Source organism: Cyprinus carpio, chromosome B23, assembly GCF_018340385.1.
Source record: "Cyprinus carpio isolate SPL01 chromosome B23, ASM1834038v1, whole genome shotgun sequence".
In the NCBI taxonomy this organism is placed as follows: Eukaryota; Metazoa; Chordata; class Actinopteri; order Cypriniformes; family Cyprinidae; genus Cyprinus; species Cyprinus carpio.
The window spans coordinates 7,658,329-7,672,600 of NC_056619.1; the positions used below are offsets into that span (position 1 = coordinate 7,658,329).

General features: G+C 36.5%; 1 protein-coding gene across 2 annotated transcripts in view; it reads left to right on the top strand.

The window, feature by feature from the left end:
* LOC109048805 (zinc finger protein 512B-like) overlaps window positions 1-14,272 on the top strand; it is a 57,868-nt gene that overhangs the window by 29,954 nt on the left and 13,642 nt on the right. For both annotated transcript variants that reach the window (XM_042751520.1, XM_042751518.1), the window contains exons 3-9: window positions 2,687-2,766; window positions 2,997-3,125; window positions 5,381-5,589; window positions 6,023-6,210; window positions 8,444-8,515; window positions 10,523-10,657; window positions 11,309-11,436. In XM_042751520.1, the coding sequence (XP_042607454.1) occupies window positions 2,687-2,766; window positions 2,997-3,125; window positions 5,381-5,589; window positions 6,023-6,210; window positions 8,444-8,515; window positions 10,523-10,657; window positions 11,309-11,436 (941 nt within the window). The remainder of the gene's footprint in view (window positions 1-2,686; window positions 2,767-2,996; window positions 3,126-5,380; window positions 5,590-6,022; window positions 6,211-8,443; window positions 8,516-10,522; window positions 10,658-11,308; window positions 11,437-14,272) is intronic.

A 14,272-nucleotide genomic window follows, 5' to 3' on the forward strand; every position in this document is an offset into this window, starting at 1 on the left:
GCTCAGATGTGGAAAAGGGCTGATAGCAGGACTCGGTGACATGTAATTAGCACGTTGTCTGGTCTCAGACTCGCCCTTCCTCCCCCTCCTCTTCACTCTCCAGCGTTCTGTACCCCTCCCACACACTTCTGTGGAGAGCCGCTGTGATAGAGGACACAGCTAATTGTGAACTAGAGGAGTGTGCCAGTGAAGGAGTCTGCCCTCCATACCCAGAGAGAGAGGGTCGAGCACAAATACAAATACAGAGTGTTTGTGTGGTTTTTAAAGAGGCAGTTCACACAAACTTCAAAACTCTGTCATCATTTACTCACCCTCATGTTATAGAATTATTACACAGCTCTCTGGAATACTCAATTCTGATTGGTAAGCTGCAACATTTTAAATCAGTGGCGCCGGGTTCTGATCACCATTCAGGTTGATTCTGCAATAACAACCAACTGGATGTACAATGTTCTGATCACCATTCAGGTTGATTCTGCAATAACAACCAACTGGATGTACAATGTAGAAGTGTTGGCTAACAAGATATAGAATTCTCATTCACATTTGAATTCAACAAAGTAGAATTAATATTGGAATGATATTCATAGCAGTTCATACCATTTCTGATGATATTCACAGACAACATGTGGGGTATTTCTGAAAAACATTAGGCTATATTCATTGAAATGTAAAACATTACATAGAAACATTATATATCTGTAACTTGGAAAGTACCATTAATTTCAAAAAAAAAAAAAAAAAAAAGTGTGTAGAGTAAAAGTATACTTGTAAAAAAAGACTAATTTAAAGTACTCGAGTAGTAAGAAGAGAGTACTGAGCTGCGATTACAGATACACACTGCAATTTAAAAACTGGATGTACAATGTAGAAACACTGTACATACTGTAATTCACAATTTTGTCAGAAAGTATGACGAATATTTTAAATGACTTTAAAATAGTACAATATCTGAAAAAAACTAGTTGAGTAACGTGACTGTTTGCAATTTGCTAACTTCACATCCCGATATACTGTATAAAATATATGGTATAATGTATAGTATATCATGTGGTAAACCACATTGTTTATTGAAAACTTTATGAAATATTATTTTAAATCAGTTTTAAACTTAGTCTTGAGAAATATCTCGTGAAAAATGTGTTCTATCCATCAGCAGAAAAAATTATTATTACTCTATTATTAATTAATTATGGGTTTTGTAATGTGTGTATGACTTTTTTAATTTTTAATTTTTTTTATTTAGTTTTAATTCAGTAAATTTTTCTTTCTGTCTTTCCGAATTAAATTCTAGTGCACCATCTTGTGGGGTGTAACTAATTCAATTAAAACAGCAATATATTTGATTTAAGATGATTATCAAATCTCAGTATATTCCTCACACAAGCTTCAGAACACATGGAATATGGAGGCTTGACTCATAGGGACTATATACTTTATTGGCGTTTTGATAGTGTTTTTTGATGTTTGATGGACATAGTCTGTCATTGTATAGAAGCTTAAAAAATGTTTGTTGCTGTGGATATCTGCATATGTGTTTGGAATGACATGATGTTGAGTACATGAGAGAATGTTCATTTTTCAGTGACATATTCCTTTAACTCAAGGAGTGTGTCCTCCTAGAGCTGTGTCAAAGACATGCTGATTAATGGTTCATTTACTCTAGTCTGTGAAAGGCCTTTATCACTCTCATTTACACACACACACACACACTGCAGACAATTTGTCTGAAGCCACTTTGTAAGTGTCCTTATTATGTAGTTGCTTAGCAGCCATAAGCCAGTGGGCCTCAATGGAGTATTAGTGTGTAATTATCTGCTGTTTGCTCAATGTTTTGACCTTGCCAGCGCTCGTATAGATTTGCAGCAACCTTCCATGTCCTCCGCTAACCAGAAAACCAACGCATGCTATCATCTTTCATTCTCCTGGGATTTGCATGAAATAAGCGATGCCACTAATTTGTACGCAGAATGCATCTGCAATTGACTGTCTCTCTAAATGTTCGTTCAGCCTCACTAAAGTCCCCGTGGGGACGTCTGGAACATATGGAGAGCCGCAGTTTTGAGGTGTTGAGGGGAGTTTCTTAGCCAATCATTAATCTGAAGTAAGGTTAATGGTTCTTCTTTGATAGAATCAAGGTGTTTTAAGGAGGAAAGGATAAGAGTGGAATTCCACAGAAGCCAAAATGGACACTATTTGCTTTCTAATTCACTTTCCTGGACTAATTCATAAGTGCATTTTATTCCAAAGAACAACAGGTTTATCATTTTCAAAAATATAAAAACTCTGAAATTACTTTTCCTTCCATTACACCCTATGGGTGGTGATAATGTTAATGTTAATGGTAATGTCTGACAGCCACAAAGTGTCCAAACACTTATTTTTGTGAAATGCTTTGCCTTTGAAATAAGTACCTATATTTCCTTCACATAAATGTCACTTGCTTTTCCCTTTTTGTTATGAACTGCCAAGACATTCATACATTTTAAGTGTCCAAATGTTTTTTGGAGCCACTGTACAGTATATAGGAATTGTATTAGATGACTGTTGTAGTTAATGCAATATTTCAAAATTCAATGATGGGCAGTGTTAATGTAATTAATAATGCAAATAACAATTGCTTCACTGAAATATATCGTTCAAAATAGTTATGTACAACATGTCATGAAATGTTCATGTTCATCAGGTTCCTCCTATAATGAGAAATCAGAGGGTAAGAAGAAAGGACGCCCTCGCGTGGAGGTGCAGGAGCTGCGCATTATTCCTGTGAGTAAAGCAATAAATATCAGTTTTGGCCAGTGATGAAGGAATGAGGCTATGCCAGATTGGGATTTTGGGTGATTATTTGTGAAAGGAGTAAAGGGACTTTCCGAAACCATTTCCAACTGTTGTATTTGGAGAAGAAACATCTTACAGAGGGCCGTGTGGAAGAGAATTGATTGCTAATAATTTCTAATGCCTCTCTTGTGTGTGTGTGATGTTTTTCCTTGCTCTAGGCCCATATGATGGTTCAGTGGAAAGAGGAGTTTAAGAGTCGTTCCAGGGTGAAATGTCCATGCTCAGGCTGCTGGTTGGAATTCCCCAGTATTTACGGACTTAAATATCACTATCAGCGATGCCAAGGGGTAAAAACTGAAATCCAGAATACACAGTCATGCGCCGCAAAACCGTGAATGCAACCAACACTCATTTATTAATAGGAATGTATAAAACTACATTAATTTGAAATCAGATGGGTTGTATGAACTCAACTCCAAGTCTTAAGGTCCCTGTAAAATTAAGCTTGGTTTAGGATCATGTCTGCCAGACAATTTGAGGTCTAACTGTTATTGTTTTGAAATTTCTTGACATCAGCAAATGTGTTTAAGTGATAGTTCACCCATAGATTAAAACTCATAAATTACTTTCATGTTTCAAACCCGTAAGGCCTTTGTTCATTTTCAGAACACAAATTAAGATGTTTTGATGAAATCCGAGAGCTTTCTGACCCTGTATAGATAGTAACGCAACTGACACGTTGAAGGCCCAGAAAGGTAGTAAGGACATCGTTAAAATAGTCAAAAACAAAAATAATGATGTTATTTAACAATTTCTTCTCTTCTGTGTCAGTCTTCGATGTGCTTTCTCGAGAGTACCATGACTCAGAAAGCTCTCGGATTTCATCAAAAATATCTTAGTTTGTGTTCTGAAGATGAACGAAGGTCTTAAGGGTTTGGAATGACATGAGGGTGAGTGATTAATGACAGAATTTTCATTTTTGGGTGAACTATCACTTTAAGCGGTATTTTGGTGACTATTAAATAGAATGAATTTAGAGACACAACTTTGGTGCTAAGCACAACAGGCTAAAATATTTTTAATAATAATATTTATATTAATACATATATTATGACAAATAAATAATAACTACCATTCAATAGTTTGCAGTCAGTTAGATTATTTTTATGTTTTTGAAGCAATATCTCTTATGTTCACCAAGGCTGGATTTATTTGATCAAAAATACAGTAAAACAGTAATATTGTGAAATATTATTACTATTTAAAATGATAGTTTTCTATTTGAATATATTTAAAAATGTTATTCCTGTGATCAAAGCTAAATTTTCAGCATCATTATTCCGGTCTTCATTGTCACATGATCCTTCAGAAATCATTCTAATATACTGATTTGATGCTCAAGAAACATTTATTATCAATGTTGAAAACAGTTGTGCTGCTTCATTTTTTTGTGTAAACTGTGATACATTTTTAAGATTCTTTGATGACTAGAAAGTACAGAAAAAACTGTATTTATTCAAAATCTTTTGTAATATTACAAATGTCCTTTCTATCAGTTTTGATCCATAACATAATCCATAACATAATATATAAATTTTATATAATATAATTAACGTAATGCAATTTAATTTATGAAGTCAAGTATGACCTCACTAGTTGATGACTAGCCAATCAGTCAGTCATCTTGACCTGCTGTATACCTATTTTAGTAATACTATGCTTAAAGGCACAATATGTAAGATTTTTGTAATAAAATATCCAGAGTAAATCCAGGGAAATTACAATTTTAAAAAATGGCTTGTCCCTGTTCCTCCCTGGTCACTGTTGCCTATCAATGACATAACATCCGCACTATCCTTGGTTTTCACTTATAGAAACTACAAGCGTGGACAAAAATGCCGCTGCACAGTTCTGACTGCAGCATTAAATGTTGATCTGCTCAATGTTGCATTATGATTTTTATTCTGCGTTTTTACAGTGTTGCGGATTATAACCAGTCACACACGAGTCTGTTGAGCTTATGAATGCAATGGCCAATCAGAGGCATTCAGAGGAGTCATTGCTAAAACAGTGGAGTTTTGTTATTGAGTGTGCGCGCTTCGCTGACTGTCATAAACAACAAAGTGCAGATGTATGTATGATGCAAGAGATTCATCAAACAGTATTTAGAAAGCTTTACTGATTAAAAGGGGAGCTTTTGAGAGTGCTCAAACTCACGCTAGGCTGAAGCCAGTCATAATGTTCTTTGACAATGTAAATCTTTCTCTGTATAATTTATTCACTGTTTAAATAACTATGTAAGGTACAGGTAATAAAACAATTAATTCATTACCTCACCCGTGAACATGATTTGTGAATTAAATGCATCTCTGAATGGTGAAAATGAAATCTCCGTCAAGCTTCGTCTTTGTTATTGTTTTGAACATATGACCTCTAGCGGCAAAAACACATATTGTGCCTTTAAGTAAAGTCTCCATCAGCTGTAACTACTAGTCAAATGAAGCTTTGTAAAGACCCACTATCTATATTTTTTTTTTTGCTTGAATTTGAGACCTGTGGAACTTGACCTGTCTTTTTGTGTGTCTGTTTGTGTGGCGTTCAGGCGACCATAGCAGAGAAGCTGAGTCACAGCTGCCCGTACTGTGAGGCTGTGTTTGCCACCAAGGTGCGTCTTCAGAAGCACAAGCTGTGGAACCACCCAGAAAGGGTCACCATGGAGACCAAGTCCGGGGTCACCTCGAACACCAAATCCGATCCCAAGTCTGAACCCAAACAAAAGAAAAGCCCTGTGAAGGGAAATGCCAAAAAAAGGTATGAATGCTCAGTATGCTTTTCCTGACCGTATTCCCACTTACTGGAATATTTTGTAGTGTGATGAATTTTTTGGAGCCATTTGAATTTCTGACTTTAGTCTCATCGCTTCAGGACATGACTTGTGTTCCACACTGCCATCATTAGATTCCAGATGAAATCCTCTTGTGTTACTATAGTGCTGTTCCTCTGTGGTTTGGCTTTAATAGCCTGTGTCAGGCACGGCGCCAGAATTTTTTCACTACCGGTGCTATGGGGGGGGGGCTAGACCAATATGTGGGGGTGCTAAGAAAATAAATGATATTGATGACATGAGTTACTTTATAAAGAAATGGGGCTAACCGGGGCTATTAAAAATTCTGACGGGGCTATAGCCCCCCCTAGCCCCGGTGTAGCGCCGTCACTGGCCTGTGTTCCCTGCGCTCCCTCTCAGGCCCGTGATTTTCAAGGTGAAGAAGACCCAGGTGGTGTCTCGACCCTCACAGAATGGGGAGTGCGCCCCCCAAAGGCCGGACAGGAAACAGCAGCAGGGGACATCCGTAGATGCTGGGGGCAGTGAGAGCGATGGGGACAGTCCAGCCCCACCCTTCCCTGAGGAGGACCCTGAGAGAATGAAGCACAGTAAGAATGCTACACACTGAGATTAATGCTGTACCATATGCAATACTGTAATGATAATCATTCATGATACCACTACTGTACAATTTTGGCCTGCTGGCCAGGGGCCGGTGTGAGATCATGCACAAGCATTTTAATGCCTTGTAAACTTAAACATTCAGTTTTCTGTGACATTTGCATGTGAATTCTGCTTGCCAGTGTTTTTAGTTTACTTTTCAGTTATGTAAAATTCCAAATGGCTAGGAAAACTAATCATTTGACAAGTCGAAATTGTTTTGTCATGCACGGTGATTTGTGATTATTAGCATCTTGCATTACAAACAAATGACAAAAAAACTGTAATGTTTTGTGTACCAGCAGTTTACAGTTTTACTGCTGCCTTTATGTACCTTATAATTTACAACTATTATTGCAGATCTTTGCAAAGTTCAAATTGTTTTTTGTTCATCAAAATGTATCTTTTTAATTTCTTTACAAAGAACTTCCTTATACTATAAATGTGTAAAATTTTTAAATATGTATTAGTTTTTTTTTTTTTTTTTTTTTTTTGTTTAAAATTGAAGATGAGAAACACTTTATTACTGTGTGTATATAAAGAAATTTAAAAAAATTAAACCATTTTAAATTAAATATTAAATAATGCATGTAAAAAAGGATATATTTAACATTGTACATGTAAATATAAAATTATGAATTTTAATTCAGAATAACGGTTTACATCCTTTAAGTCCCGTACAAAAACATTATATATGTGTAAAAGTGCATAATAAATAATATTTAAATAATTTTAAAATAAAAGTTAATGCATGTAAAATTAATACATGTACAAATAATTTTAATTAAATTTTGAAATTTAAATTCAAGTTAACATTTTTAATTCATTTTTTATTTATAAATTTACAAAAAACTTCAAAATATTTACAAAAATGTAATTGATTTTAATAGTTTTAAATTAAATTTTTAATACTACATGTAAAAAAGAATACATTGAACATTATACACATAAATATAAAATTATGAATTTAAATCATTTTAAAATTTTTGTGTTGTGCAGTGAAAATGCTGGCAAGCAATTACATTATTTTTAAATACATGTAAATAAAATTATTTATTTATGCAAAATTGAAAATTAATTAATGTTTTTAAATAATTAAAAAAATATATATTAAATAATAAATGTAAAAAATAATAAATTTTTAATTATATATGCAAATATGAAATTACACATTCAAATACATGTTCTTTGCGGGTAAAATATGGACATTGGTGGAAAAATGTAGGAATCTGAACTACTGTTCAGATTTCAAGTAGTCAATTGCCATTCATTTGATTAAATTGGATGTTAGAAGTCATTCACACCGGTGCATCCAAATAATTTTTCACATTTGCACAAAGTAATTTTAATTTCTCTCTTAAAAGTGGTTTCACTCTAAGCAGTACAACTTGCCTTTGGGTGATTCTGCAAACTGAAATCATGTTAATAATGAATAACCAGAGGTCCATTATCTAGAAAAGTAGTTCCACCTCAAATGGAAAGTCCCAGTTCTCTTTACTTTCTGTACTAAAATGTCCAAAGTTCTTAAAATTACTATAACATTTCTCATTAACACGACCAAGAACGCCCTCATTGACTTTTGTAGGAAATGATGGCCTGGCCCTTTAAGCAGCAGTGTGTAAGTTCTCAGTGTTGGCTCCTTCTGAGGGCTGCTGGTCATTAAGTCTCTCTGGTAGCTGATGGCTTTGCCTGGCAGAGACGCAGTGTGTCTGCGAGATGTCAGCGTGGCTCATGCTGTGAGTCCGCTTTTTATGGCCTTTGTTTGGGTACACGATCCCTCCATTTGTTGTTCCACGCCGGAGCCAGGGGCGAGGACAGCGTGTGTGTGTGGCGATGTCTGAAATGTCAGGAAAAACAGGCAGCTGTGTTTGTGGGACACAAGTTGACAATCAACCACGTACACAGTTACAGACATACAGAAAACACATCTGCTCTCTGCTCCCATGACTGGTTCTTGAAGCTGCGTCAGTTTCTCCAGCGGAGGAACCGCAGCATGTGAAACAGCAGGTGCTTTGGTGCACTGACGTTTGAGCATCATTAAGAGACTGTAACTTACAGCAGAAGCTCACGAGTGTTGTTTAGCACTGCATGTTGTCATGAATGTATAAACCGTGAACGCAACTCTTTGCTGTGTTATTGAGATGTTTGACCTCTTGTTGTTGTTCTTCTCATTTGAGCCAGGGAGGAAGCAGAAAACTCCAAAGAAGTTCACCGGGGAGCAGCCGTCTATTTCAGGAACATTCGGTTTGAAAGGTACCACAAACACACACTCATACACGTTTTATATAATGACTTTGGTTGTTCTTCTGCAGTCTTCAAGCTACTAAAGACTAACTTTAACCCTTGTTTTGCATTTTATATGTGAAAAGGGTTATTTTGTTCCTTTATGAAGCTGTTTTCATTTTTGTCCCTGTAGTGAGTAAGTAAACTCACTTCTTCTATCCTCACATCTGTTCTTCTAGCCAGTAAATTACATTTTTATTAAGGGCCGATATTTGCCCTCTGGATTTGATTTTGAGAGGGATTTATTAGGTCACATTTTTGTATCCATAAAACTAAACACAGTGTGCTGTCCATGTGTATAAAATTTAATCAGTCAGTGAAGTAGTATGGCAGTTAAAACCAAACAAATCAATCAACTTCAATAGAAGAAAATCTGCAAATATTTAATACCAGTACTGGTAAATGACTTAATAGTAAACATACTGCTAGGACACACAGAGCGCAGAAATGCAAACCGCTGAGCCTTTAGGTGGAGCTGCACCGCAAGGCCCAGTGAGTCCAGAGGTGGAGCTGCACCTTAAGACTCACTAAGCTCAGAGGTGGAGCTGCATCTTGGGGCCCACTGAGCTCAGGGGCTAGTTGCATAAAAGGTTTAGACTAGTCTTACAAGTTAGCCATCAGATTTTTTGGTCATATTTTTTGTAATTCAGTTACATAAAAGTGTAGATTAGTCTAAGTTGAATTCAAAAATAAGGCTCATCATTACCCTTTGGTTAACTGCTAGTTGGTGAAACTCGTTCTGAAGACACTGTCTTAACTTAGAGGCTAAGTTTATGCAACTGGCCCCTGAAGTGCAGCTGCGCCAAAAGGCCCAATGGGACTGTACAGCCATGAAAAATGTTTAAATTAGACCTTGCTTCATATTCATATTCTATTCAAATCTTCAGAATTTCTCAATATTTAAGGGTTTTGTTTTTGAACCAGTCCATTTTCCACACTAAAAAATGAAGAAGTTCTCCATGGAGAAATTGTAATCCTATATTTTATCTAATATTTGTAACTCTTCTAGATTAAAGTACAACAAGTAACTCTACAATTAGGTTCTGTTAGTGAACATTAGTTAATGCATAATTTACAATGAGCTATACATTTGTTACAATGTTTGTTAATTACATTTATGCATTTAGCAGATGCTTTTATCCAAAGCGACTTACAGTGCATTCAGGCTAACATTTTTTACCTAACATGTGTTCCCTGGGAATTGAACCCACAACCTTTTAATGCTGCTAATGCAATGCTCTAACGTTGAAATTAAATTAACATTAGATTAATAAACGCCTTATAAGTTAACTTAGATGCTAACTTTAGTTGTAGTTAAGTAATGATAACAAATGGAACCGTCATCATTTTGAATGACAGCAGAATTTATTACAGAGGCTTTTTTGCTCATATTTAAATTTCTGCTTTGTTTTTGTCACTTTTACTGTAAATTTTTGTTACATCAGTTAATACATTAATTTCTTATTCTGTATACAGCCAAACTCTTTCATTAAGGGAACTAAAGTACAGGAAATCTCTCTTTAGTGATCTACTAGATTGCCATGACTCTTTTTTTCTTTGACTAACTATCTCACAGTGGTGTTTCTTGTCAGTGTTTTATCAGAAGTGACTTTCAGAGTTTAGTCCTGGTCTCCTTTCAATAAATACACCTTGAGATTTTAGTGGTATTTTTGCCCATGTATGTTTATAATTAGCAACCATATACTCTTTGATAGTAATTACCCCTGTTGGTGCTAATATGGGGTCTATAGGTCTATTCTAGAAGTGTTTCATTTCCTGTTGAAGTTACAATGGTGCATGTTTAAGAAACACTGCACCACAAGACTATAACACAACAAGGCTCTTTGACCACCAGGAGAGTTTGAGAGTTTCATTTCTTCATTTATCTTTTGTTTGTTCTTTTTTAGTCATACTTTTATTTCTGTGACTTGTGAGGTCTCTGCTTTCCCTGAATGTAATTTGTTATGTGTTGTACAGGAATGAATAAGGTGGAGGAGAAGTTGAAAGCAGGTCGGATGAAGAGGGCGGAAGGGGCTCTGTTCACTGAGGAGTCCCAGAGGAAGCAGTCGGTTCAAGCTCCCACCAGAAAAGAAGCTGCTGTTATTAGTTCAGGTCTCTCTCTCTCTCTGCTCTGCATGTTTGCATGATAAAGTCATCCAGTACATTTGTACTGCCAAAGCAGTGTGAAATAACTCAAATAAAGCAAAACAGTACAAAATAGTACCAATAAAAGAACAAATCAAATAAATTGTTCTATTATGAAATGCATTTTAAAAATGAAACTTAAAATGAATACATATGAAATATAATATAGAAATGCACTCTCTGGTTTGAAAGATTTGGGGTCATTTATTTAATTATTTAAAGTAATTAGTGTCAGCATACTTATATTCAGAAAATTGATCAAAAGTGACAGTAAAAGCAGTTATAATGTTACAAAAGATGCTGTTCCTTTTAACTTTGTATTCATGAAAGAATCCTGAAAGAAATGTATCATGATTTCGTGATTGTGACACTGAAGAGTGGAGTAATGATGCTGAAAAATCAGCTTTGCATCACGGGAATAAATTTCATTTTATAATATAATAAAAGTGAAAAAAGCTCTTTCAAACTGTAATATTTCAAAATTTGTATTGTATTCAAATGAATGCAGTCTTAGTAAGCAAAAGAGACTTATTTCAAAAACATAAAAAATCATACTGACCTTAAACCTTCAAATGGTAATGTAATCTTAATTTACCATGTTTTATCTGTTTGTTTCAGTTCCCCCTGCTGAAGCCCAGTGGCAGAACACCATCTCTGAGAGAGGGGAAGTGGTCTGTCCCACTTGCTCTGTTGTCACTCGCAAGACCGTCCACGGACTTAAGAAGCACATGGAGATCTGTCAGAAGGTCAGAGGTCACTCTAAAACACACTGTTGTCATTATTGCTAGCATAGGCTTAGAGCAGGGGTGTCTGAACCTGTTCTTCAAAGACCACTGTCCTGCAGAGTTTAGGTCCAACCCTAATTAAACACACCTGAACAATGTCTTCAGACTCACTAGAAACTTCCAGGCAAGTATTTTGGAGCTGGTTGGAGCTAAAATATCCAGGACACTGTCCCTCCAGGGCCGGGTTTTGACACCCCTGGCTTAGAGGAACACATTTTTTTATAGATTACTCTCCCAAACATTCCCAAAGGAAAGATTTGTTTTATAGGGATAGTTCACCCAAAAATGAAAATTCTGTCATTAATTACTCACCCTCATGTTGTTCCAAACCTGTAAGACCTTCGTTCATCTTCAGATCACAAATTAAGAAATTTTTAATGAAATCCAAGAGCTTTCTGACCCTCCATATACAGTAACTCAGCTGACACAATCAAGGCCCAGAAAGGTAGTAAGGACATTATTAAAATAGTCCATGTGGCATCAGTGGTTCAGCCTTAATTTTATGAAACGAGAATACTTTTTGTGCACACACACACAAAAAAACAACTTTATTCAACAATTCTTCTCCTCTGCTTCACCCTGGCGCCATTTTGGAAAGTATCATGATGCATGCGCGTGCTCTCCTCTGAATGTAAACAAAGCACAGTGCCTGTGTTCTACGTCATCAGCACCACACGCATGCGTTGTTTACATTTACATTTACATTTAGTTGACTCTTTTATCCAAAGCAACTTACAAATGAGGACAATCAAAGCGATCAAAATTGACAAAAGAAATATGCAGGTGCTATAAAAAGCCTCAGTTAGCTTAATGTAGTATATGTAGCAAGGTTTTTTAAATCATATAATAATTTAAAAGAAAACAAAACAAAAAATAAAATAAAAAGATAGACTAGGAAAAGAATAGAGCAAGCTAGTGTTAGAGGCCTGATTTTACTTTTGTTAATTGTATAATAAATAAAAAGAAAACAGAAAGAATACAATAAGATTAGAGAAGCTAGTGTTAGTTTCTTTTTTTGTTAAGAAAACAAGCTGTTAGTAAATAAAAAGAGTGCAAGTCTAAAAGGGGCATGTTTTTTTAAGAATAGAATTAGAATAGAGAGTGCTAGAGTTAGAGGGTCAAATAAAGATGGAAGAGAGTGTTTTTAGCTGATTCTTGAAAATGGCTAAGGACTCAGCTGCTCGGATTGAGTTGAGCAGGTCATTCCACCAAGAGGGAACATTTAACTTAAAAGTCTGTGAAAGTGATTCTGTGCCTCTTTGGGATGGCACAATCAAGCGACGTTCACTTGCAGAACGCAAGCTTCTAGAGGGCACATAACTCTGAAGTAATAAATTTAGGTAAAGGGGTGTAGAGCCAGTGGTGGTTTTGTAGGCAAACATTAATGCCTTGAGTTTCATGCCCATGCAAATTGATGAACAGAGGGTTGGTGTACATTCTTTTCGGCTCATATAAAATTAATTTTGCTGCTGCATTCTGGATTAATTGTAAAGGTTTGATAGAACTGGCTGGAAGACCTGGCAAGAGAGCGTTGCAATAGTCCAGCCTGGACAGAACATGAGCTTGAACAAGGAGTTGTGAAGCATGATCCGAAAGAAAGGGCCTGATCTTCTTGATGTTGAATAAAGCAAATCTGTAGGACCGGGCAGTTTTAGCAATGTGGTCTGAGAAAGCCAGTTGATTATCAATCATAATCATAAAAGGTTTCTGACTGTTTTTGAAGGAGTTTTGGTTGATGTGCCTGGATGGTGAAATTGTGATGAAATGATGGGTTTGATGGAACCACAAGCAGTTCTGTCTTGGCAAGGTTGAGTTGAAGGTGATGGTCCTTCATCCAGCAAGAAAGCTGAGAAAACTAAGAAACCAAGAAGAGAGCCCTGAGGCACCCCAGTAGTTAGATGTTGAGACTTGGACACTTCACTTCTCCAAGATACCTTGAAGGACCTATCTGAGAGATAAGACTCAAACCACTGGAGTGCGGTTCCTGAGATGCCCTTTGTCAGTAGGGTTGACAGTAGGATCTGGTGGTTAACTGTGTCAAAAGCAGCAGACAGATCCAGCAAGATAAGTATTGAAGATTTGGAATCTGCTCTTGCCAGTCTTATGGCTTCAACAACTGAGAGCAAGGCAGTCTCGGTTGAATGTCCACTTCTGAAACCAGACTGGTTGCTGTCGAGGAGGCAGAGCCAGAGACTTGGTTTAATACATGTTGAACAGTGTGGTTGTTTACATGCAGGAAAAGCATGAACATGCGTCATTAGTAATTAATTTTTGGGTGAACAGTCTCTTTAAGGTGAAGTTGCTTTGGCAATCCCGACCAGCCCAGCCAATGTTTGGAGTTTGCTTTGAGACTTCATGATTGTTTGTCAGTTAGCAAACAAGAAAAGTGTTCAGGAAACCTATTTGAAAACAGTCATTATTTTGGTGGTTTGCTTGCTTATCTTAAGATACTGATGGCAATTCAGCAAAATTTGATTTGTTTCGTGAATGAGGCCCAAAGAGGGATAGAACGAAAGAGATGTATGACTCTACCTCTGTTGTTTATACAACCAAACCGCAGAGGAAGTGGAGAGGAGAATGTTTCAGGAATGCAATTAGACACCTCTCTCTCAGGACCTCGCGCAGGGGGCCGGTGGGAGCCATTAGGGGCACTTTATTGATTGGGCGTCTGTGAGTGGCCCTACCCAGTGTGCATCTGGAGTAGAGACTTATAGTGGCAGCCCAGTGTATAGCACAACTCTATAAAAATGATGACATGTCTATTAAAGAGGGAATCGATCGGCTGCGTTATTGCAGG